This window comes from Rousettus aegyptiacus, unplaced genomic scaffold, assembly GCF_014176215.1.
Source record: "Rousettus aegyptiacus isolate mRouAeg1 unplaced genomic scaffold, mRouAeg1.p scaffold_m13_p_8, whole genome shotgun sequence".
Taxonomy (NCBI): domain Eukaryota; kingdom Metazoa; phylum Chordata; class Mammalia; order Chiroptera; family Pteropodidae; genus Rousettus; species Rousettus aegyptiacus.
The window spans coordinates 14,198,183-14,219,824 of NW_023416311.1; the positions used below are offsets into that span (position 1 = coordinate 14,198,183).

The 21,642-nt window shown below is 42.8% G+C and overlaps 1 protein-coding gene and 1 pseudogene across 8 annotated transcripts; one reads left to right on the top strand and one right to left on the bottom strand.

The window, feature by feature from the left end:
* On the bottom strand, nt 1-15,833 carry LOC107521695 (zinc finger protein 75A-like). 8 transcript variants are annotated; one of them, XR_001599631.2, is made up of 8 exons: nt 15,581-15,751; nt 14,153-14,258; nt 12,384-12,579; nt 11,375-11,466; nt 10,963-11,089; nt 9,171-9,329; nt 8,028-9,038; nt 1-974 (listed from the first exon to the last, which is right to left on the bottom strand). XR_001599631.2 is itself a non-coding variant. In XM_016166632.2 (7 exons), the coding sequence occupies exons 2-7, from the start codon at nt 14,159-14,161 to the stop codon at nt 8,440-8,442; spliced, it is 1,182 nt and encodes a 393-aa protein (XP_016022118.2). In that variant the 5' UTR covers nt 14,162-14,258; nt 15,758-15,833; the 3' UTR covers nt 7,569-8,439. The 8 variants fall into 8 exon arrangements, 7 of the variants coding, with proteins under 7 accessions (XP_016022118.2, XP_016022119.2, XP_016022117.2 ...); XM_016166632.2 differs by lacking the exons at nt 1-974; nt 15,581-15,751 and adding an exon at nt 15,758-15,833 and having other exon boundaries at nt 7,569-9,038; XM_016166633.2 differs by lacking the exon at nt 1-974 and having other exon boundaries at nt 7,569-9,038; nt 9,219-9,329.
* An 8-nt stretch (nt 15,834-15,841) lies between these two features.
* Nucleotides 15,842-21,240, top strand: LOC107521662 (annotated as a pseudogene).
* Nucleotides 21,241-21,642: the final 402 nt, after the last annotated feature.

Sequence of the window (21,642 nt, forward strand, 5' to 3'; positions counted from 1 at the left end):
AGCAAAGAATCCACAGTTTTTGGGCAGGAGGTGATACACTCTTTCAGAGGTAAGGTTTTACCTCAAACTCAAGGAAACAAATATTCTTGTTAGAATGTATGGGTAAGGTTGAAAGCAGAGGTTTCCGCTCTTGGTCACACATCAGAATAAACTGGAGAACAACTTAGCAATGCTCTCCAGAAAATTCTGAGGGGCAATAGGTTGAGGAACTCCTGTTTTAAGAAAGACAAACCTAGTTGATCAAGGGTGTTTTCCAAGCTGCAGTGGAGTGTTTATATATGTTAAGAGAGATTGAAAGAATGCTTAAGACAGTACACAAAGGGGTGTTGGGAAAGCCAGACACAAAGAAATTATTTTAGCCTCTGACATGTCAAATAGGATCAAAACAGTTGTCATATCCTTTTACCTACTCAATCAGGTCCTAGAAGACCAGGCACCTATCCCCACAGAGATAAATGAACACAAAAAGATATTTGTTCCTCACAGGCTAGCTTGGAAAATTGTAAAAGAAGCCCATGATTCCATATACTATGGAAAGGAAGGACTCTGTGAATTGTTAGATCGGGTAAGAGAGACCCTGGGCATCAGAGGAGTCACTAACAATGTCATGGCTAGCTGTGTACAACACACAAAGAATAATAATGCATATACCAGACCTCTGCTACCAAGCCCGGGAAAGGTTGCCTGGAAAAAACTAGCAGGTAGACTAAAGTAATGCCCCCTATTCCTGGAGGATTCAAATATTTATTGGTGTTAGTAGATAACCTTTACTGGATGGACTGAAGCAATCACATGGCAAACTGAAAGGAGCAAAGAAGTTGTAAAGGCACTGCTTAAGGAAATAATACCTAGGTTTGGACTCCCCAGGACCTTTCAAAGTGACAATGGGCCGGCTTTCACAGCAGCTCTAATAAAGAGAGTAGAATGGCTCTCCAAATTAGGTGGGTCTTACATTCTTCATGGATACCACAGTCCTGAGGAAAAACAGAATGATGTAATCAAAAGCTAGAAAAGACCCTAGCCAAACTGTGCCAAAAAAAAAAAAAAAAACCCATGAGACCTGACTTAAATTACTACCAACTGCTCTGACCTGGATCAGGACAGCACCTACAGGAATGCTTAAATTTAGTCCTTTAGAACTTATGTATGGTAGACCTTTTCTGGGCTCCTCCCAAATTTTAGGATGTTTGGACTCATTTATAGAAGCATGTTATCCAATTAGGAAAGGTAACTCAAAACTGAACTCTAACGTGATTTTACCTACACCAAAAGATACTAAGCTAACATATATAATCCAGAGAACTGGAAATATTTAAAAACCTGGAAATCAGGATCCCCGCAAGATCAACTAAACCCAATATAGGGAGGTCCTCATTAGGTATTAGTAACAACTCAATTCTTCTCTTAAAACTATAAGATATGCCTTCCTGGATACATCACTCTGGAGCGAAGCCACCCATATTATCCAGTGAGAACAAGGAACCAGATCCACAGTACTCCTGTAAATCCATCTGACCTCAAGCTACTCTTCAAAAGACAAGTTATGTCCAACAAGTCTGATTATGCACTCCTGTTTTTAGGAATCCTAGAACCTGGGGAACACGAAGACTTTCATAAATCAGGCAGCCAGAAATTTTCAGTCCTCTAACTCAAAGACATATTCTGTCCATGTTCAGCAGAAAGCAGTTACAAAAGCATGACCTTCGTCTCTATTCCCTCAAGAATAAGCAGTGAAAAATCTCAAGAAGGATTAATTAGATAGGACAAAGGTTGTAAGGTCTAGGTGGTTCGTACTAAATGCTATTCTTTTCCCCCACCCCACTCTTTAATTTCCCTCCACCCCGACTTCCACCCCTGACCTACGGATGTTGCCATTTCTCCTTAAGAATTGGATCTCTGAAGGCAGGGTGTCACCTCCCACACACTTGCGGTGTGTACCAAGGGCCTGGTGCCCCTGGGGCCTGGTGCCCCCTGCGCTTTTGGGGGGCCTGGCTCCACCTGGGATGCAAACCCAGGACTTTGTGTGTGTGAAGCAGATGTGTTAACCACTACACTATGGAGCCACCCCCTAAATACTATTCTTCATAAATGTTCAAATGTATCACAGTATTTTGCAGATGTAGCTGTAAGAGGATCACCTTGACAAAAAAACTCGACTTTTTATGTGTAACCAATTGTAAAGAAGAAATCAATCAAATCGGGTCATCAACCAAATAGTGTACATTAGCAATAGCTAAAGCTCCCTTCAAGGAGACAGAGCTTTAGATGTAAATCCTGTCTCCTATACTTGCTACAAGTAGATAAAACTACCTAACAACAACCACGTGTCATTTCTGAGTAGAACCTTCAAACGGCGAACACCTTTAATTTGGTAACAATACCATCAGGGCAGTTCTGTTGTGACATATATTTATAGGATTAACGTCTGTCATCCTCTGAAAAATGTAAGGTTCTTGGACAGCATGGAATTTGATTTGTTCAGTGCTGAATCACAGCACCTGGAATAATGCTTGGCGCTAAATAAATATTTGGCAAATGATTGAATGGATGAAAAATACAAGGAAGACTGGGCTCATGAGACTGACTGACTGGATGTCAAGCGCTTAAGCATTATAAATACCAAAGAAGACTGAGTGGCCTCTGGCTGAAATGTTTCTGACACTATCTTCAGTCCATTTCCATTACTGACGCTCTAGGGCAGGATTCCTGAACCTCTGCACTATTGACATTTTGGGCTGGCAGGTCTTTGTTGTTGAGGGCAGCTGGTGGTATCCTGTGCATTGCAGGATGTTTAGCTGAATCCCTAGCTTCCACCTACTAGATGTCAGTAGCATCCTCCAGTGGTGACGAAATTGACTCCGCACATTGTCAAAGGTGTTTGAGGGGCAAAATGGCCCATGGTTGAGAAACCCTTCTCTAGGAATATATCATTAGACTGAGTTGCTATAAGAATCTTCCATCTGTCTGCCTGGTCTTCCTACAGAACAGAGCTGGCTGCCATGACTTTCTGCAAATCTAATCCAATTGTATAACTGCTCTGCTCAAAAGCCTTCAAGACTTCCTACTGCCTCTGAAATAAGCCAATGTGTCATGTCCAAGTTTGCAAGTCTCTCTCCAGCTTCATTGCCCACTATCCTATACACAGTCTACAATCCAGCACAGGTGAACCGGTCCCAGGTCCTGGAACAGACTCTGTGCTTTCCAGCCCTAGTGCCTTTGCCCATTCAACGTTTCCTTCCTAAGATTCAAAGCCTGGTTCATTCTTTCATGTAGACACTGAATACGAAGGGCTGCCAGTGTCTATCCCTCTTAACAGGAATGGGAAGGGCACACTTGAGCCTAGGCATTAGAAATGTAGAAATAAGGAAAATTTTTATGTTCTCAAGGAGTGTGCCCTTGAAGAAGGCAAGAAACCCACAGGACAAGGACCTGTAACACCACCAGCACCTTCTGGAGGCCTCCCAATGCTTTGAACTCTTCAGCCCTGTCTGTAAGTCTGTTTCAGGATGCTTTATCTTACTCCACCTAATACCAGAATTTGTGTCTGGTGGGTTTATCTACCCCACCGGTTTGGGAGCTGAGGGCCAGAGGAATGCTTGAGTTGTCTTTGTGTTCTCACCACCCAGCACAAGGGCTCACAAGGACACAATAGACCTCAGTGAATGACTGTTTTCTTATTGTAAACCAGCAGTTCCCAACTTTTGGCACCAGGGACCTGTGCTCCTATGAGAATCTAATGCCTGATGACCTAGGTGGAGCTGAGGCGGTGATGCTAGTGCTGAGGAGCGGCTACAAATACAGATGAAGCTTCACTCTCTCACTAGCCACTCACATTCTGCTGTACACCCCGTTCCTAACAGGCCATGGACCTTTGTCATAAACCAAAAGGGCAAGAGGCTCAGAGCCTTTCAAGGGAGCCCTCACCTGGTAAATGAACATCTGGGATCCCTGAAGGGCATTGGGACACTCCCAGGTACCACATTCCCACGCCTCCTGGACACAGGAAGATAGTCCCCTCCAATGGTCACTCCGATTCGCCAGACAGGTGTAGGAGGCTAGTGCTGTAGGTCTAAGGGCCCGCTCTGCCGGGAAAGGTCAGTCTCACACTCCCAAGTCATCAGGCAGGTCATCGTTTCCAAAACCTAGGTCCAGAAGCTGCCACAAGGCACGCTGGGACTTCCAGAAGCCAGACACATGTGTAAAGACTAAATTCAAAAAGCGGTGCAGGTCACGCAAACACTGCACTAAAGAACTGCCTTTCCCATCTACTACCTACCCTCAAGTAAGCGATTGCAGTCCTCACCGAGGAGACGGTATCCGGAGTTACAGGCCAGGAGCAAGGCTGCTATTTGAGAACCAAGGACCTTGGATCTGAGGGTTTAATCACTCCTATTGGTTTACTGCTGTTTCTTTGCAATGTGCTTCCGCTTCTATTACCTGGTTGGGTACTTTTACCATTCCTGGTTTGGCTCACACCGATTTACAGGTGCAACATTAATGAAATAAATGTAGATTGTGTGCTTGTCACAGTTCTAAACACATACATACTAACTTAACCTCACAGCAATCTTATGAATGCAATATTACTATTTCATCCTCCAGACAAGGAAACTGAGACAAAGTTTAAGTGACTGACAGAAGTAGGACTGAAACTTGCTTCTAACCCAATGTTTTATCTCCTTTTTACTTAAGAATACTGAATAGGTACTGTAAAACATTCTCACCCAACAATGAAGTCTCTCATCTCCCAAACACCATTCCCTCTCCAGGAGACATAAAGATTATTGTGTAGATCTTTCTGGAATTGTCTGTATTTTTGCCCATTTATTTTACCTTCTATTTTTTGTTTCAATAGATCGACCTCATCTTTTTTTTTTTTTAACTACTGCATTTAGGAATGTACCATAACATATTCAATCTTCAATTATTTCCCCTTTGATGGACATTCAAATGCCTTCCTGATTTTCTCATGTTGCATGCTATTCTGGATTGAATTATTCCAGTTGGATTTTCAAGGGGGAGCTAATGGATTGGCGTGTGCATGAGGGAAAGAACCCTGGAAGTTTCTTTGTGGTCTGACTTTGTTCTGGTCCCCCTTCATCCATTCATCTTTTATGAAAACTCTGGTTGCACACTGAAGGCACAGTACTCCGTCAAGATATAAGTGGAGGGAGCTGGGATGTGAAATAAATAACATGCCTCCTTAGGTAACATATTCCATCTTTGATTAAGTGTAACACTGACCAGTTTCTCTAAGGATACCCACGTACATCATCTATTTTGATTGTTACAAGGTTCTTGCCGGCTATTATATTCTTTTTACAGATGGAGAAATTGAGTGTTAGAGAGGCCCACTGACTACCACAGCTAGTACAACAAAATACTCAGTGTCTTGACTCCTAGCATCATGACCTTTCTAAGGTTAGCTTGCTATCTCACTATTCAGACGGCAGGGTATACCTAGATGGCTACATTGACATGAGTTACAGAGTCTGACTATGAAGAGGCAACGGTGGAGTAGTGCTTCTCAGTAGCACTAGTGACTGTCTCCTCAGCCACCTGGAAACTTCTTCAGTGCACCCTTAAGGTCTTTGTTCCTCAGGTTGTAGATGAGAGAATAGAGCATGGGTGTCATTATAAGAACAGGATAAGGGAAGTAGCTGTTCTTAGGCTAGATTTAGGTGACTGTCCTAAAAAGTAGTCTACCACCATGACATGGGAATTTCAGGTTCCAAAGCCTTTGCTTCTCTGTGGCTTTAAATATCCTTCGCTAACTTTGCCAATACAGCCACAGGTGACAAGGATAGAGCCCATGGAGACCAAGAAGATGACTGTGGCCACCAAAACCTTGCACTTTTTGAAAATGGCCAGGTTATGCTGCAGAAACACACAGCACCAGTGTCTCAGTGGTTAAACACAAAAGTTTATATCTTGTTCCCACAAAGTCCATTATAGATCGGGGAACTCTCCAGAACAGTTGTCCTGCCCTGTGGGGACTCAACATTACAGACTGGTTTGATCTCATGGTTCCTTCCTCTGTATATGCCTCCATGACTGAGGAAGGAAAGACAGCACTAGAGAGTCTTGCACCAACAAATAAATACTTCAGCCAAGAACTGAGCTTCTACTCACAACCCGATGAGCAAAATGATCTCATGACCTTAACTGCAAGGAGTAGAAAAGCATAACTATTCTTCTTACTGTTCCCTAGAATACAAGCTCCCTGATGGTATGCAATTTTTCTTTGTTCATTACTACATCCTCAGTCCAGAACAGTGCCTGGGCACATAACATAGGCTCTCATTAAATGAATGTAGTGCCAGCAAGAAAACCACACATATCTTGGGAGGAAAGACAGAGTCCCAGAGTTCTAAGGCTGAGGGTGTTGGTTAAGAGCTATGCAGACTAGAGATTCAGAGCTGGCCCTGATTAAGAAATAATATTTGGTGTAGCTTATTTTGAGCAAGAAAATAAGACACCCCTGAGAGCGCCAGACCAATTGCCCAGGTGACTTATAAAGCACTGAAGCTAAGGACAAAATCAAGTCAGCATAACCACCACCACCACCACCAGTGCTGAGCTCCTCAAAGGACCTGCAAGAGCCACAAATGCATCTGCTTCTTTAGGTAGTCAGTCCTTTCAACATTATCTGGGGGTACGGAAAAGGGAAAGAAATACATTTTGAGTATCTACTTGTGGCTAAGCTGGTAGGTACTTTTCTTTCATGAATCCCTGTGATCCCCAGATCAACTCTGAGGTATTTTCTCCATTTCATAGAGAAAATGGACACTTAAGAGTGTTTCAGTAACTAGTCAAAAAGCAGGAATGTTTAATAGGCTATAGATACAATATGATGTCATCCAGGCTGCCTCTGCAGGACTAAAACACATATCAGTCTTGCTAAGCCTGACTTCAGGCCTGTCTAATGAAGCTAAGTCACAGCCAACAGACTCACTAGATATGGAGTCTTGAAAAAGTCCCTGTATCTCTTTGAAACTTAACTTCTTTGTTTACAAAATAAGAGATTTGGAAGAGATCATTTAACTCTTTTCCTGATACTACCTAAAAGCTCTGACAGGAGTCACTGTTGTAAATAAAGTATGAGTTATTAGAAAATCCACACCCTATAGAAATTTTCAGCAGTCTATCAAACTTGTCACCTAAATGGTGTACTGAAGGAAACAGACACTGGTAGAACCTGCCTGCTTAAGTTTACAGTGTAAAATAAGCAACATAGATGTGGATTTGTCGACTTTTGCCCACCACTCAGCATATGTTCCAAAACCCGTATTTTTTGGAAACTTGGTTTCCAGTTGACTGAATTTTCAGGTCACCATGCCCAGTGAACCACAGAATCCTGCCTGCAGCACAAGCTCTCAAACACAACTCTCTCCATGTTCTTAATAACAGCAAATAAATAACAAAAGCCAAATTAATAAGCAAACAAAACAAGAGTTGATCCTAAACTCCCATTGATTTTTTGGGGGGGCCTCAGGAAAGTGCTAATTTTTATGGCTGTTTTATCCTATTGACATTGTAAGGGAAGAAGGAAACAGAGGAAACTGTTATTGCGGTAAAGGCATCTTTATAAACAATATATATATTCCATGGCTAAAAATTCCAACTCGCTTCCATATGATCTCATTAGAAATGATTTCCCTTTTTCAAACACCACCAATGAGAGGTATAAGATAGTACATTATTAGTTATCTAGATTCCCTAGTGGTGAAGTAAATATGGTTTCATCATAGTAAAAACTGTGCTAATATGATTCGAGAGGTGAAGCTGCTTAAAATGAAACTCACATAACGTCAAAGGACAAGAGAATGAAAGAAAATTCAATTTGGTTCTTGGAAAATTTTACATCTGAATTCATTTCTGCCCCTAAGAGACTACTGATGCTGCTACCTTAAAAACAATGGTATGAAATAAAACTATTACTCTTGTAATGAAAGACATGCTACAAATGTTTTTATCATGTATTTAACAGGAGGTGAGGAAATCAATGCAAAATCAACAATATTTACCTCTGTGACTATAGAAGACTGATTCATGGCTGCATTTGTTATTTGAAGCCAAATTGGCTATTTGGCCAGGTACAATTTCAAAATAGTTTTTCCATTATTTAGAATGGTCTTAGAATACCTCTCTTGTTAAGGACTTCCCTGAAGGTTTTGAATAAAAATTGTAGTACTTTAGTGCATCCCCTGCAGAATCTACCTTGATTCCTTTCTGTGATACATGATGTTTCTATCTCCAAATTTTCCACTGATGAAAAATTCTTCATGCTTCATAATTTTGTATTTTTTCATAAACTTTAGGGTCCAACTCCACTTGGTGAAATTTGTTCAGATTGAGGACACTGGATAAGCCTCCTTTCACAAGCTGAGTTTCTGGTGTCTAAGGTTTAACTCCCTGCTTAAGTTTATCCTGCATTATCTACAGGTGGGTTTTCCGGTGTTTAATAAGGTGGGAGTTCTGACTGAATTTTTTTCCACATTCATAACATGTAAAGGGCTTTTCTCCAGTGTGAGTTCTTTGGTGTGTATGAAGATTTGAAGTCTGACCAAAGCTTTTCCTACACCACGAGCATTTATATGGTTTTATTCCTTGGTGTGTTGTTAAGTGCTTATTAAGATCTGAACTCCATCTAAACCTCTTATCACACTGTGGACATCTATATGGTTTCTCTTCAGTGTGAATCCTTTGGTGCTTTATGAGGTCAGAGCTAACTCGGAAGCTTTTCTCACATTCCTGGCATTTAAAAGGCTTCTTCTCTCCTGTACGTTCTTTTTTGTGACGATCCAGAAGGTTCAGCAGCTCTTGTCTCCAGGTTACAAGTTTCTCTCTTTCATTCACTGGCAAATCTTGGTGCCATTTCCCCACCTTGTGCATCTCAACATAATTCTCTTTGCCTGTTGTTTTCTGGAGAACATTCACTCTGACCATTTTTGATATTATGTCTCCTGGTGCTTGAATTTCTAAACCAGAAAGATTTATCGATTGATGATTTTCAGTGTCATTTTTGAGCTTTAGCCCTGTTGGAATAAACATAAAAATCAACCAACTGTGTGGCAGAGCAAGAAAACCACAGGAATGGAGAGAAAAATTCAAAGATCACTGATTTTAAAAATATAGATAAATAGAATCTTAAAATGTTAAGCCCTTACAAAGGTTCCTATCAAGGCGTATTTCTGCTCCTCCCATGGAGTATTTACCCATAGACATTGCTCCAGGATCGTCCTTGAAATTCGGGGATCCTTGAACGCATGGCTCTTCCCCTTGCTCTGGACAGGAGATCACTTTAGGTTTAGGAAGCACAAATATAGCTGTGAAATGAAAATACTCAGGTCAAGGACTGGCAACTTAATGATTCACTAATTCTAGACTATTTCAGTGAAAACAAAGAATACTTTTACAGTTTGTTACCACAAATAGTTAAATGATAAATGATGAAGATGCTTATATCAGGCATCAGGTTCACACTATATTGCATTTGTAAGTGGAGCTGCAAGTGGAGAATGAGAAATAAGCCTAGCTTGATTGATATAAAGGAAAGAGGGCGTGGGAACCATGTGCATGTTCTCCCTCTTCTGCCACCAAGAATATCCCATATTTGACCAAGGTGGAACTAAACTCTAGAGGTTGCATGGAATACAGGTTGGTCCTATTAAATCTTTAAGACTCACTCTGAGTAAGACCAGGTCTAGCAGAGCCAACGGTCAGTGGGTTGGGTATCATGTACACAAGTGATTCCTATCATAATTACAGCAACTTTTTATTTATCACTAGAGCACCAGACACTGGGCTTGTAAGGATTTCTACCACTCTTATAGCTCACTAGGTTACACCCTGTTGGATGAAACAGATCAGAATCACTTAGTGGACTTTTCCTAAATACAAATTGCCAAGTGGCTATGGCATACCAGGCACTCTCTGTGAACTAGGCATACAGTGGGTAACAAGCCAAAGTCCTCTGATCTCATAGAACTTATCTTTTACTGGGACAGTGAGACAATCAAACATCAATAAACAAATAAAATCGCAGATTTTTTTTTTTTTTTTAAAAAGAGCAGGGTAAGAGAGCATTTAAGATTATGCTTCTGTGAAGCTGTGTGAGAAAAAGGTATGTGGAAGGCAACTTTGAGGAAGTGATATTTGAGTAGACCTAAAGGTAAAGAGTTTTGACATATGGCAGAAAAATTTGCCAGCTAGAGGGAAGAGGAAAGTAGAAATGTGCATGGCAAGGCGAAGAAACATCAAGACCAGTGTGGATGAGGGCACGAGTGGCAGGAGATAAGGGCAGGTAGGTAAGAAGAGGCCATGTCTTAGAAGGTCTTTGGTAAGGAGAAGTTTGGATTTTATTTCGAATGTAATGAGATGTCATCGTAAGGTTTTAAATTAGACAAATGTCACTATCTGATCAGGTTATAAAAGACTCTGGCTGCTGCATGGTAAACAGACTGTGTAAGGTCTAGAGTGGTGGCGAGAGGCACCAATTAGAAAAAAACTGAGATGGATTTGGTTTGAGATGCCACTGGCTTAGACTATGATGCTAAGAGGGCAAGAGGTAATAAATGGCTGGACTCAGGCCATTGAAGATGGAGTCAAGAGGACTAGTAATGCATTAGCAGTGGGGTAGGATGGAAAAATCAGAGTAAAGGATGATGTATTTTTCTTGCACATGGGTGAATGGAAGTACCCATTATGAGACAAGAAGCATATGAAAACAGGAAGTTTAGGGGGCGGGGAAGGGAAAAGAGATCAAGAATTCTTTGTAGGATAAGAAATGTGTACTTGGAAAAAAGCTCTCAAGTGATCTGCATTGACCTTACCCCAGCCTGTACCACCTAGTCATGAACCAAACGGCTACAAACACAGACATTCTCATACGGGTACATTCCCAGTAAGATGAGAACGTGACTGAAAACTTCTAAGTAAAGGTAAGGGGAGAACCTTTACCTAGAGAGATGACAGTCTCATAGTTTTCCTGCATTACATCATTGTAGAGTGTCCTTTGACTGGGATCCAGTAACTCCCATTCTTCCTGGGAAAAATACACAGCCACTTCTTCAAATGCCAACAAGCTCTAAAAAAGAGAACGGGCTTTAGCTCAGCACTTGCCACTCTAGATGCAGGCCTTATCATCTGATCCCATGACCTGCATGGTAGGCCAGGCACTGAAGGAATGAACAGCACATGATTTTTGAAAAAGTGAGAAAGGAGAAAGAAAAGAGGTAAGCAAACAGCCTGGGAGGTGTCCAGTTCCTCAGGGAGAATCTCTGGGCTAACATGCCTCTGAGCACCTGCTGGGCAGTGTGGCTCATGGGCAGCAGGGAAAGGCAGCACTAAACAGCTCAAAAGCTCAGCTCACCTGGGACTCAGGCAAGATGAGCTCAGATGCCCTTGTCCAGTCTTTGGTGTTTGTCTGCTCAGGAAAGGCTAGGATCTGATGAGCAGGCCCAGCTGTAGGTGGAAAAGAGCCATAGGAAATTTCTCTTCCTTCTGTAAACATTCTGAGCTCATTTCAAAAATATAGAAGATCCTGATTCTTAGACATGAGAAACCTTTACAAAGGTGTGTGGTGCCAGGAAGTGGCCTTTTCACTATTAATAAAAACCAAGTATCTACCAGCTGTACAATGGCTTTCCCAGCTTCATGAGTAAAATTTTAAAAAACTCTTTTTATTATCCTCTCATGACATAAATTGTTCTGAGTTAGGTAAAACAAATGTTTTAAAACTAAAGTACCCAGCCCCTTCTCATTATCTTTCTTAGCTTCTCTTAGCCCTTCTCAATGCCTTTACTGTCTCTCACTATCCTCATCTCTATTCTCACTGTGCCTCTGCCTTTATTCTGTCTCTTACTCTCTGCCTCTGAGAGGAGACCATACTCTGTGGAATGTTACCCCTTTTCTAATAAACTTTCCTTTTGACTCTTAAATAAAAGAAAGTACTCAAGACTTCAGTATACAGTAGATATAGTTTATCATTTGTTATTTTTTTCCTGCTATACAGCTCTTTCGCAGTCTGCCAATTGTGTTCACATTCTGCCACTGACGGCACATTTCTGACCTCAATTCCTTCCCTATTTTATAAGGATGAGGTACCCTCAACTCTTCTCACTTTTCTAAGGAAGATTTCATGATGTAATTACCAAGGCACTGTGGTTTGGGTATTTCTGTACCTTAGGCCAACCCCTACTTTCACCCACAGCTGGTCTATTCTAATATCACTTTCAGGGGGGCAGGCATATCATAATTGCTAACAAGGCTGTATTTGCAGATCCACAGAGCTGGGCCTCCAGAAAAAGGACACGATGTTTTGTCTAAACAAACTATGGTCACAGGTCCCAGCAGAAAGAAATTACCATGAAGCTCCTTACCCCTCTCACACACAGGCTCAGGCTCTTTATGAGTATTTCTGCTCAGCTGTTCTTGTACACTCTGGTATGTATTCCAAAATTCTTCATCCTGGAACATGCCCACTGGCTGGGGCTCTGCCGGCTTCGGCTTGAAGCCTCGGGCCTCTGCTGTTTCTCCCAAGAGCACTGCTTCCTTTCCCAGCTCATGGGCTGCAACCTAGAAATAATTTCCATCCTTGTTACCACAGAACTTACTTTAGTTTTGGGAGTTGGTAGTAGATGAAAAAAAAAAATTACGGAGCCCAGATTGTGGGAAGTGTGAGACACTAAAGGAAATGACAGAAAGACTTAAAGATACTGGGCCACCAATTTTCCATAAAGAACTATCCATAAAATCTAGGAAATTTAGGGTAAAAGGAAGAATGGTGCAGCTACTACCAGCCCTATAATACAGTGGCCCCCACCCCTCTGCACGGACCCCAGTTCAGACCACGAGTAGGGCTGCGTAGGCCACTTGCTCTCATGCTGCCTTGACAGCCTTTCTCTCTTCATTTAGATCCCTGCCACAGTGGTTTCCTCTATTTTTCTCAAAAAATTAAGTGACTAAAAAGCACTCTCTTGATAACCACATTTTCCCAAGGGCCAGGAATGGTTTTCAGAGAATGAGGATGAAATGGAAAAGAAAAGGGGAGCAGAGTCTGGCTTCAACCTCTCTCCAAATGATCTCAGCACCAAACATATACCCTGTATTCTTCACAGGCATGAAGCCAGGTGATGTGATTGCTGTCACATGCCCATTGGCATACCCTGATTCTCACTCACCAGAAGAGCCAAGGACCAACCACTGAGGGTGGGCAGTGGAGACTCTTATCTATAGTATGAAGTATACTATCTATCGCATCTTTCTTCTCTCAGCCACCTGTTGGGATTTCCAAATCTTTGTTTCCCTTTTTTTTCTCCTCTTTCTTCCTCTGCAATCTTCCCATGTTGTCTGGTTTCTCTTTTTACTATGCTTTCCTTTGGTCTCTACATGTTCTCACTTAAATGAATCTGCCCCTCTCTCTCCAACTCCTTGTTGCTCTGTTTCTAAAAACTCCTAGGCCAAGCCAGATTAGGCATATTACCTTTTATACACCCGGGTTCCAAAGAGGCCAAAAAGTAACCTTTTCTCTAAGGCCAGGGAAACCTCTGCCAGAATCACCTAAACCTTGGAATGACTATTGCTTTGGATCTGTGCTTTTCAGGTCCTGCCTTAGATATCTTTAATGAATAAAAGATCATTGACCTATTTTGCCTTATTTCTCAATTAACTGTCTTCAACCCCAATATATATCTACCTTTATCCTATTTCATTGTTTGTATCAGGAATCTTTCTTCCCACCACATTCCTTATTTGACCAGATTCAGTCTACAAGTGGTCTACCAGGGCCACAGCCTCCTCAGTGCTCTACAGATGGTGCTTCTTTATCTGGGTCTGGGCATACCCAGGCAGTGTGGTCAGGAACTGCTCAAGCACCAGCAATTCTAAGATATGCTCTTTTCAGTAGACCTCTAGTCTCAGCCACTGACAGTGTAATTATTGAAGTTAGCAAACAGCCTCACAGGGCCCATCCACCTACTTTGTAATGGTGGAAGCTTCAGAAGTGCTAGCAAGACTCTTGGGACTGTGACTCTCAGCTTGTGTGGTATATTTCTTACTGTGACTAGAACTTTATATCATAGAACCCTTGGTTTCCAAGAAAGCCCTGAGCTCATGGTTCAAATAAATACTTGGCCACCTTCAGACCTACCGTCATCATTCTGTTCTGCAACAATCTGTTCCTGTGGACACGCAACTAGGACCACCACTGAGATTCAGTATGGTCTGGAACAAAACAGTATTTTCTTCTTAAGGTACTGAGGGCAGAAAAAAAAGTGCATGTCAGTAAGAAAGTTACATGAACTTATTTTACTATTTTCTAGCTACTATGTATGAAAACTGAACAGAAAACATTCCACTTTCCCATCTCTTTAAAAAGCAATTGTGAGATCCTTTCTCTCTCTCTCTCTCTCTCTCTTTTTTTAACATTAACTACAGCATAGCTGATTGAAGATAAATGCCAATGGATGACTCCACCTTAATAAAAAAAGTTTCACAAAAGATTGGTGGGTAATAAAATTGACACCCACTGGCTGCAGAGAGTTTGAGGATTATCCAAAAATTTCATTGATGTGCTTTCTAGCCTATCTTCTCCATGTCAAAAGACGATTAGGAGAGCATTCTGAGTTTCTCTTACATTTTGATATCACCCTAGTCTTCTGCCTTTAGTAAGAAGATAAAACTTCTAAGACGCAAGAGAATTCTTGAGAAGATGGAAGCCTTCACCTGGTGGAACTTTAGAGAGTCTACGCTCCTTGTTTGAATTCTGGCAGGATAACTGAGACAGTGAGACCAGAGTAAGAGAAAAAACTTTAGGGAGAAAAGCAGCCCTTTCTTCTCAGAAAGCATCCCCCAATTAATTAGTGATCAACGTTCTTCTTTGGGACTTCTTCACAAGACGTATAAAGGGTGCTATGCAGAAAAGTTATACTTATATTTTTATATCTGTTTACTTGACCTAGGAAAAATTACACCGACCTTTCTTCACAAAATGTTTATCCAAATATCCGGCCTCGGAAAAGGGGAGAATGGCAGTTGCTGAGAAAATTAAGGTAACCTTTCTGCTGACTTTACATTTCTTTGAGGGTCTACAAGATTTCCAAGCGAGGCTGAGGAGAGCCTCATACGCCTCACTCTCCCTGAAGTGATGCAGGGGAACCCGCACCGAGATTCTGTCTGGGATGCTACGGTATTCACTATTGGCTCATTCACTGCTGCCCACCTCGGCTCAGGCAGCACGGGAACGCGTCCCATGCTTTTGCATCAGCAGAAGCTAATCTCTCTGACACTGAACTGCCGGAGGTTACATCAGCCCGCGAAGGAAACCCCAGCGGAGGCAACAGGTGGACATTTCTGGACAGCACACAGGCACCTGTGAGCACTGTTCAAGCGAGCGGTATTCGAGCGGACTCTAGCCCAGGGTATCTGTGCAGGCCAGGCGCCATCTGGACAAAGAGCGAAAAGTGGTCTCCGGAACCTGACGGCCGGCCTCGAAAATAATGGCCGCCTCGCCTTGCAGCAGACAGCGGCTCTCAGGAGCCTCAGAGTAGACTCCGAAGGGGAGCCGCTTTTTGGTTACCTGGAACGTCTGGGCTTCATGAAAACTGCTCCTTCCTCAGGCTCAAATACAAGGCACCGACCAGCGGGCTGCCACTTCAAGGGCGTAACTCTACACCGAGCGACTTTCAGAAAAGGGCCAAGAGGGCGGAGATGCAAGTGCCGCACAAGCACAGGTCTGTCAATCGCTCTCACCCACCCGCGGCCGCTACTGCGCCGTAGTCAGAAGTCCGCGCTTCGGCGGAAGCGGAAGTACAGCACTTCCTGGCCGGCTCTGCGCAGGCCTGCGGAGTCAGCGAGGAGCACAGCTCAAGCCCTCGCGAGGAGAAGCTGTTTCCCTACCGGTTTAGCCCGGCAGCCCAGTTAACACCATCGAGTCTAGACGCCCACCGGCCTAGAATGGCCTGCACGGGGCCTTGGCCTGTGGCTGTCGCCCTCTTGCGGTTTTGCTCTATGAGGCGTTAGAGCCGTTTATATGGAAAGCTCTGGAGGAATGAGCCAAGTGACCTTATAGAGAATGGCCTGAGGGAAAACGGTGGTGGGCCCAGTCGTCTCATAGAAGACATCTGAGCTGAGACGCGAGACAGAGGAGTTGGTTATGCCAAGATCTGAGAGGAGAGCAATCCAGGCAGAAGGCACAGCACACTCAAGAGCCTCACTTGGGAGAGGACTTCCCATGTTTGAGAAAGAAGGAAAGGTTTGTGGCTAGAACATCAGAATCAAGGGAGAGAGTGATGTGAAAGGTGTTGATGGAGGAAGTCAGGAGCCAAATCTTGGAGAGCCTTTCAGGCTGCGAAAAGAAGTCTGGATTATAGTCTACATGCAGTGGGAGGCCACCGAAGAGTGTTAACACGGACGGATATTATTTTACATTTTAAAAAATTCTACTGGATTCCGTGTAGAGAGAATGGATTAGAGGGTCCAGCAGCAGAGAGGATGTAGGGCAGCCAGTAAAGAAGTGATGACAGTTGCCCAGTTCAGACAGCATAGTGTCCTGGAACAGGCTAGAGACTACAGAGATGGAATGAGGACCAATGCAAGAGACATTCTGAAAGTGGAACTGACTGCACTTGGTGATGCGCAGATTTGGGGGAGAGGAAATGCAGTTGTGCGGAGATCACAGGAGCTTTCTAAATTGGAAGCTGATGTTCTCACTTCTAACAAATGTACATCACTTTTAGTATTTTTGGTGTGTCAGCGTCTGCTAAGTGCTTTCATATAAGTGATCTTATAACTCAAGACCAAGTGATTGTGACCAAATTCTATTCATTTTCATTTTTTTTTTCACAGTAGCTCTGAGAATATTTCTCTTCTGCTTCCCTGTGTCTCACATCCTTTTCTAATGCCACTCTAAGGGATTGTAAAGTCCAGCTTATGGCTAATACTCCATCTCAGGTCCTGGATTCTGGAAAGGACTCGAAAGTGCTCCTTGAGGAGACAGCCACTTTGGGAGCAGCCAGAGAATCACTCAGATCCCACCTGAAACAGGAAGTTCATCCAGAGGAACAGACTTTGAAGAGGACAGGAATAGTCCAAAGATAACCAGAAGCCTCTGCCTTCACCTGAGGCAGGGGAGAAATAATCGTCGATGGGAAATATAGGACTGAGCTTGAGTCAACACCTGTGTTCCAGACTAAACGCCTTTGAAATATATTCACAAAATACGATTTCAAATTAGTTGATGAAAATAGCACATAAATAGGGTATAGACATCCTTTATGTTAGCCAAATTCTCTTTTATTACAATCTAATTCTATTACTTCTGAATCAGTTCTATTAAAGTGGACATATTTACCCTCATCTCTGCGTAGCTGTTTTTCATGTATTTGAAGACGTTAAAATCCCTGCCCCATCCAGCCTAACCTCTTCCAGAATATATTCCTCGTATTAATTTTCCTTTTCTTTCAAAGATCTATTTTTTTTAACTTGTCTTTTTTTTTCTGGAAAACGTAAAAGAAAATTTTTCTTAATTTAGGTGAAATTCATGTAACATAAAATTAGCCATTTTCAAGTGAACAATTCAGTAGCATTTGATACACTCAAAATGTTGTACAATCATCATCTCCATTTAGTTCCAAAATATTTAATTCCCCCAAAGGAAACCCTTTACCCATTAAACAATGGCTCCTTGTTTGCGATGGATTTGTCTGTTCTGGACATTTCATAGCATTGGAATCCTATGATCTGTGACCTTTTGTGTGCGGCCACCTTCATTGAGCATGCCCATAAGACACAAGCAAAGGGGGAAGGGAAAAGCAGAGGTGACACAAAATATCCTGACTTGGCAAATGGAAAAATACAGAGACCCCATGGCTGGCTGCCGATGAAACCACAACTTTCCTTTATGTTCTCAGTGATCCTTGGTTTTATAAGAAACTCCAAGTACCCAGCAAAGCAGCCAGTTATACAGGGAAGTTGCCGAACTCTGTGCAAACTTTTTCACTGGATTTTGGAGCAGCGTCAAACCAAGTTGAGAAGGTCTGGGCCAGTCAATGTCAAAGAAGAAGTCATAGCCCTGTGCCTTTCAGGATGTGGAAGCTCTGCTGGCCTCACAGGGGTCGTCCAGTTCTAGGACCTTGGCAGACAGGACAGTTGAGGCCAAAGGGCCAAGCCAAAGCCCAGAATGAGCTGGAGTGGAAGGAGAACCCTACACCATATCCTCTTATGTGACTACATTACCTCAGGGATTCCCACCATTGTGGAGACAGGTGAGCACTGTCCTTACTGTGATTCATCTCTCAGCGGAAATGTGTGGGATTCGGATAATCAAAGAGAAATAGAAGTGGCAGCTTTCGTAAGTTGTCTATACTATACTACTTCTCAGCTGGAGGGAATGTCTTGCCTACTACACTAAATGTTTTTGTTTTAGGAAAAAAGCCCACAGGGAGATATCTTCTGGGAATGAGGGTAGCTTTGTGGCATGGTTTGAAAACTAGGATATAACATTTTTGGGCTACTAAAACCCTGCACTGCCATATCTGGTCTTTACTAATCTAGCACCGTGTCCCCCTCCCCCACCCCTCTGGAGCTCATGTGCTGTGGGGCTATAATGAGACACTCTGTGCCGCTCTCAGTACTTTTCAGTTTTATGAAAAACTCCAGACCCATCAGTAGAGCAGCCAGATCTACAAGGCTGGAGCAAAACAACTCCAGGAGTGGGTCTTTCTGGGGATCCCAGAGCAATGTTGCACCACGTTCAGAAGCATACAATCTGATTTCCTTAGCCATGAAGGAATAAGAGGGAGTCTGGAGAGATGAGTCACCATAATGGGAGTCTAAAAAAGTTGTAGCAGGTGCATTGGAGATGGCACAGCCAGGAATGAAAAGGACTTCAGGATTCCTGGCCATGAAGTTAGACATTTGACTGTACCAGTGCTGTTCCCAAACAAACTTGATAAGATTGTCAGATCTGATGGTCAAAGGATGGGAATATCCATATACAGACCATTGCCCAAACAATCAAGAGGGAGCTGTTTCTGCTCTTGGCCATGTCATCATCTTGAAGACAGACCTTATCAAGGCCACAAAGTTTCATTTTTTATGGTGTTTAAGGATTATTTCTCTTGCAATCAAATGTCCTGATTTTGCACGTACCAGCTTCTTTCAAAGAATTCATATCATTTTTCCCCATGGAATTTCACTTAATGAGCTTTTTAGATTGCTAGTTAGGCCTTGATCCAAGACTTTCTCCCCTTCCCTCCTTTACCACCAATGACCTTCCCTTCATGACCTCTCCCTGTGCTTGCCAAATACTCAGAAACTTGCTCTCCTTGTTTGAGCTGGCTAGTCTCAGGATGGTCTTTTATTATGCTGCTACCAGATTATAGACCATTCGAGAATTAAGAATACACCTACCGGCAGATTGACAAATGACATAAAGCTTAACTCCCTCCCTCAGTTTTATCATTGTGTCAGAATATCAAAAAAAAAAAAAAAAAAAAGAACAGAAGAAAAGTAGGAGGAGTTAAGGTGTATTAACATGTGATCACAGAAACTGGAGGTTAAAATGTTAACTGGAAAATAAAACTTAGCAGAAGACTAAATCCCATGAAGAATTCCAGTTAGGTATTTCTTCTCTGTTATGTAACTCTTTTCCTGTTCCACTATTTTCCTTCTCCACAATCCAGTGTAATTTTATTCTTTCAGGTTTTGAGGTCAAGAATGAGATTAAAAAAGATAATCCAAAATGGGATGATTCAGAAGTAGACATGAATATAGCTATATAGAGAAAGTCTAATGAAGAAGTGTTCTGGCACTCTGAGCTGAAAACAGTCTGAGGGGGTGAGAGAGTGTTAAGAAGGCAACACAGACTTTCTCCAGAGAAGAGTGAGGAGAGAACCCCATCTCAGGAGATGAGTCACCAGAGACTATGGACCAGCAAGAAGGCCTGGACTCATCCCCTCTGTGGGAGAAAGTGTTCTCAGAGTGCTCCCTCCTCACCACCAGCCAGCCCCAGAACTGGAAAAAGCTTCTAAATATCATCACAAATGTGAGAAAAGCTTTATCTGAAGTTCTTATCTTGTTTGGTATCAGAGAATCCACACAAGAGGGAAGCCTTACAAGTGCAGCGAATGTGAGAAAGGCTTCAGTGAGCACTCCAACTTCACTGCCCACCTAAGAACTTACATGGTGGGGAATGTGAGAGAAGCTTCAACCAGAGCTCTAGCCTCATCGTTCACCAGAGGCCCCACACTGGGGAGAAGCCTTGTCAGTGCACTGTCTGTGGGAAGAGATTCAACACCAGTGCCCAGTTTAGCATTCACCGGCGAGTCCATACAGGGAGAGCCTATACAAGTGTGTGCAGTGTGGGAAAAGCTTCAACAATAGCAAGCACTTCAGTGCCCACCAGAAAACCCACACTGGGGAAAAGCCTTACAAGTGCCCGGTGAGAGAAAAGATTCACTAAGAATGCTGCCCTCATCTGCCATCAGGAAGTACACATAAGAGATCCATCACAGGAAGAGATCTGCTGAGTGTGTAAGAAACCTGACACATCAGTTCCTTAGGTCCACATGTGTTTCTCAGAGCTTCCTTCTGCTGTGGAGCATTCTACTAGCCACACCCTGGATTAGCGGTAAACTTACTGACAACTGGTCCTCTGGGAATAGGAATCAGCCTAAGAATGCTGAACCCTCTTTCCATCTCTGCCTCTGATTCCAGAGTCTCGTCTCACTGTGGACTTCAATTTTGCTTATAAGGGCAGAGGCTACGGGACCCATAAATCCTGCCAGGAAATTAGGGTATCCTAGGTATGAACAGAGAATGGGTCACTAGATGCCTGAGAACTGTTTCTGGGCCATGTCAGAAGACATTCTCCCTCTCATGGAGAGCACATCTAGAAGTTTAACAGCATGGCTCTGTTCTAAACCAACAGTTGAGCTCTAGGCACCTACTATTTTGTACCACTGCTACCTTCAGGGCGGATTACTACTCTGTAACACAGCCGCCATTGAAAGGGAGCAAAAGAAATGAAAGATAGGTTAAGCCATTGAGTAATAGTAAGTCAAAGCAAGTGATCCTTAGCAAGTGTAACATCTGGTTTAATCTTTGTGAGATTTCTCATCTCACCATCTCACCTTCACCCTCACTCGTTCCTGGCTTCTTGTCTCTTATAATGAGCGGTTTCTATAAGCATTACTATTTCTGATGAAAATAAAGCCGTTACCCCCTCCATTTCCCTGGCATTTGGTTGTAATTTTCTCCATTAAAAATGTAACACTCATGTAGAAGCCTGCAGGGTCTTGAAGAAGATCTAAGTATAGAACCTGCTTCAGGACATATCACATACAGAGAAGGAATAAGGGGCAGGAAATGGGGAGAGAAGGAACAGAATAAGGTGGGAAGGGTTTGAGCCTTCACTGAGAAGAAAGAAAAATAGAGGGACTGCAGGAAGTTCTGATTGCAGGTGAAAGGCAGGGTGAGTGTGAGGAGCCATAAGAACCAACATTAAGACGTAGTGATCCAGAACAAGGCATAGGTATGTAAGCCTTTGTGAAATCTGCATGGATAAAAAGTACTAAGAGGAGGGTACTTTATACATGGTTCTTAGTCCATACATGGATGATGTCAGTACTTGGATAACTT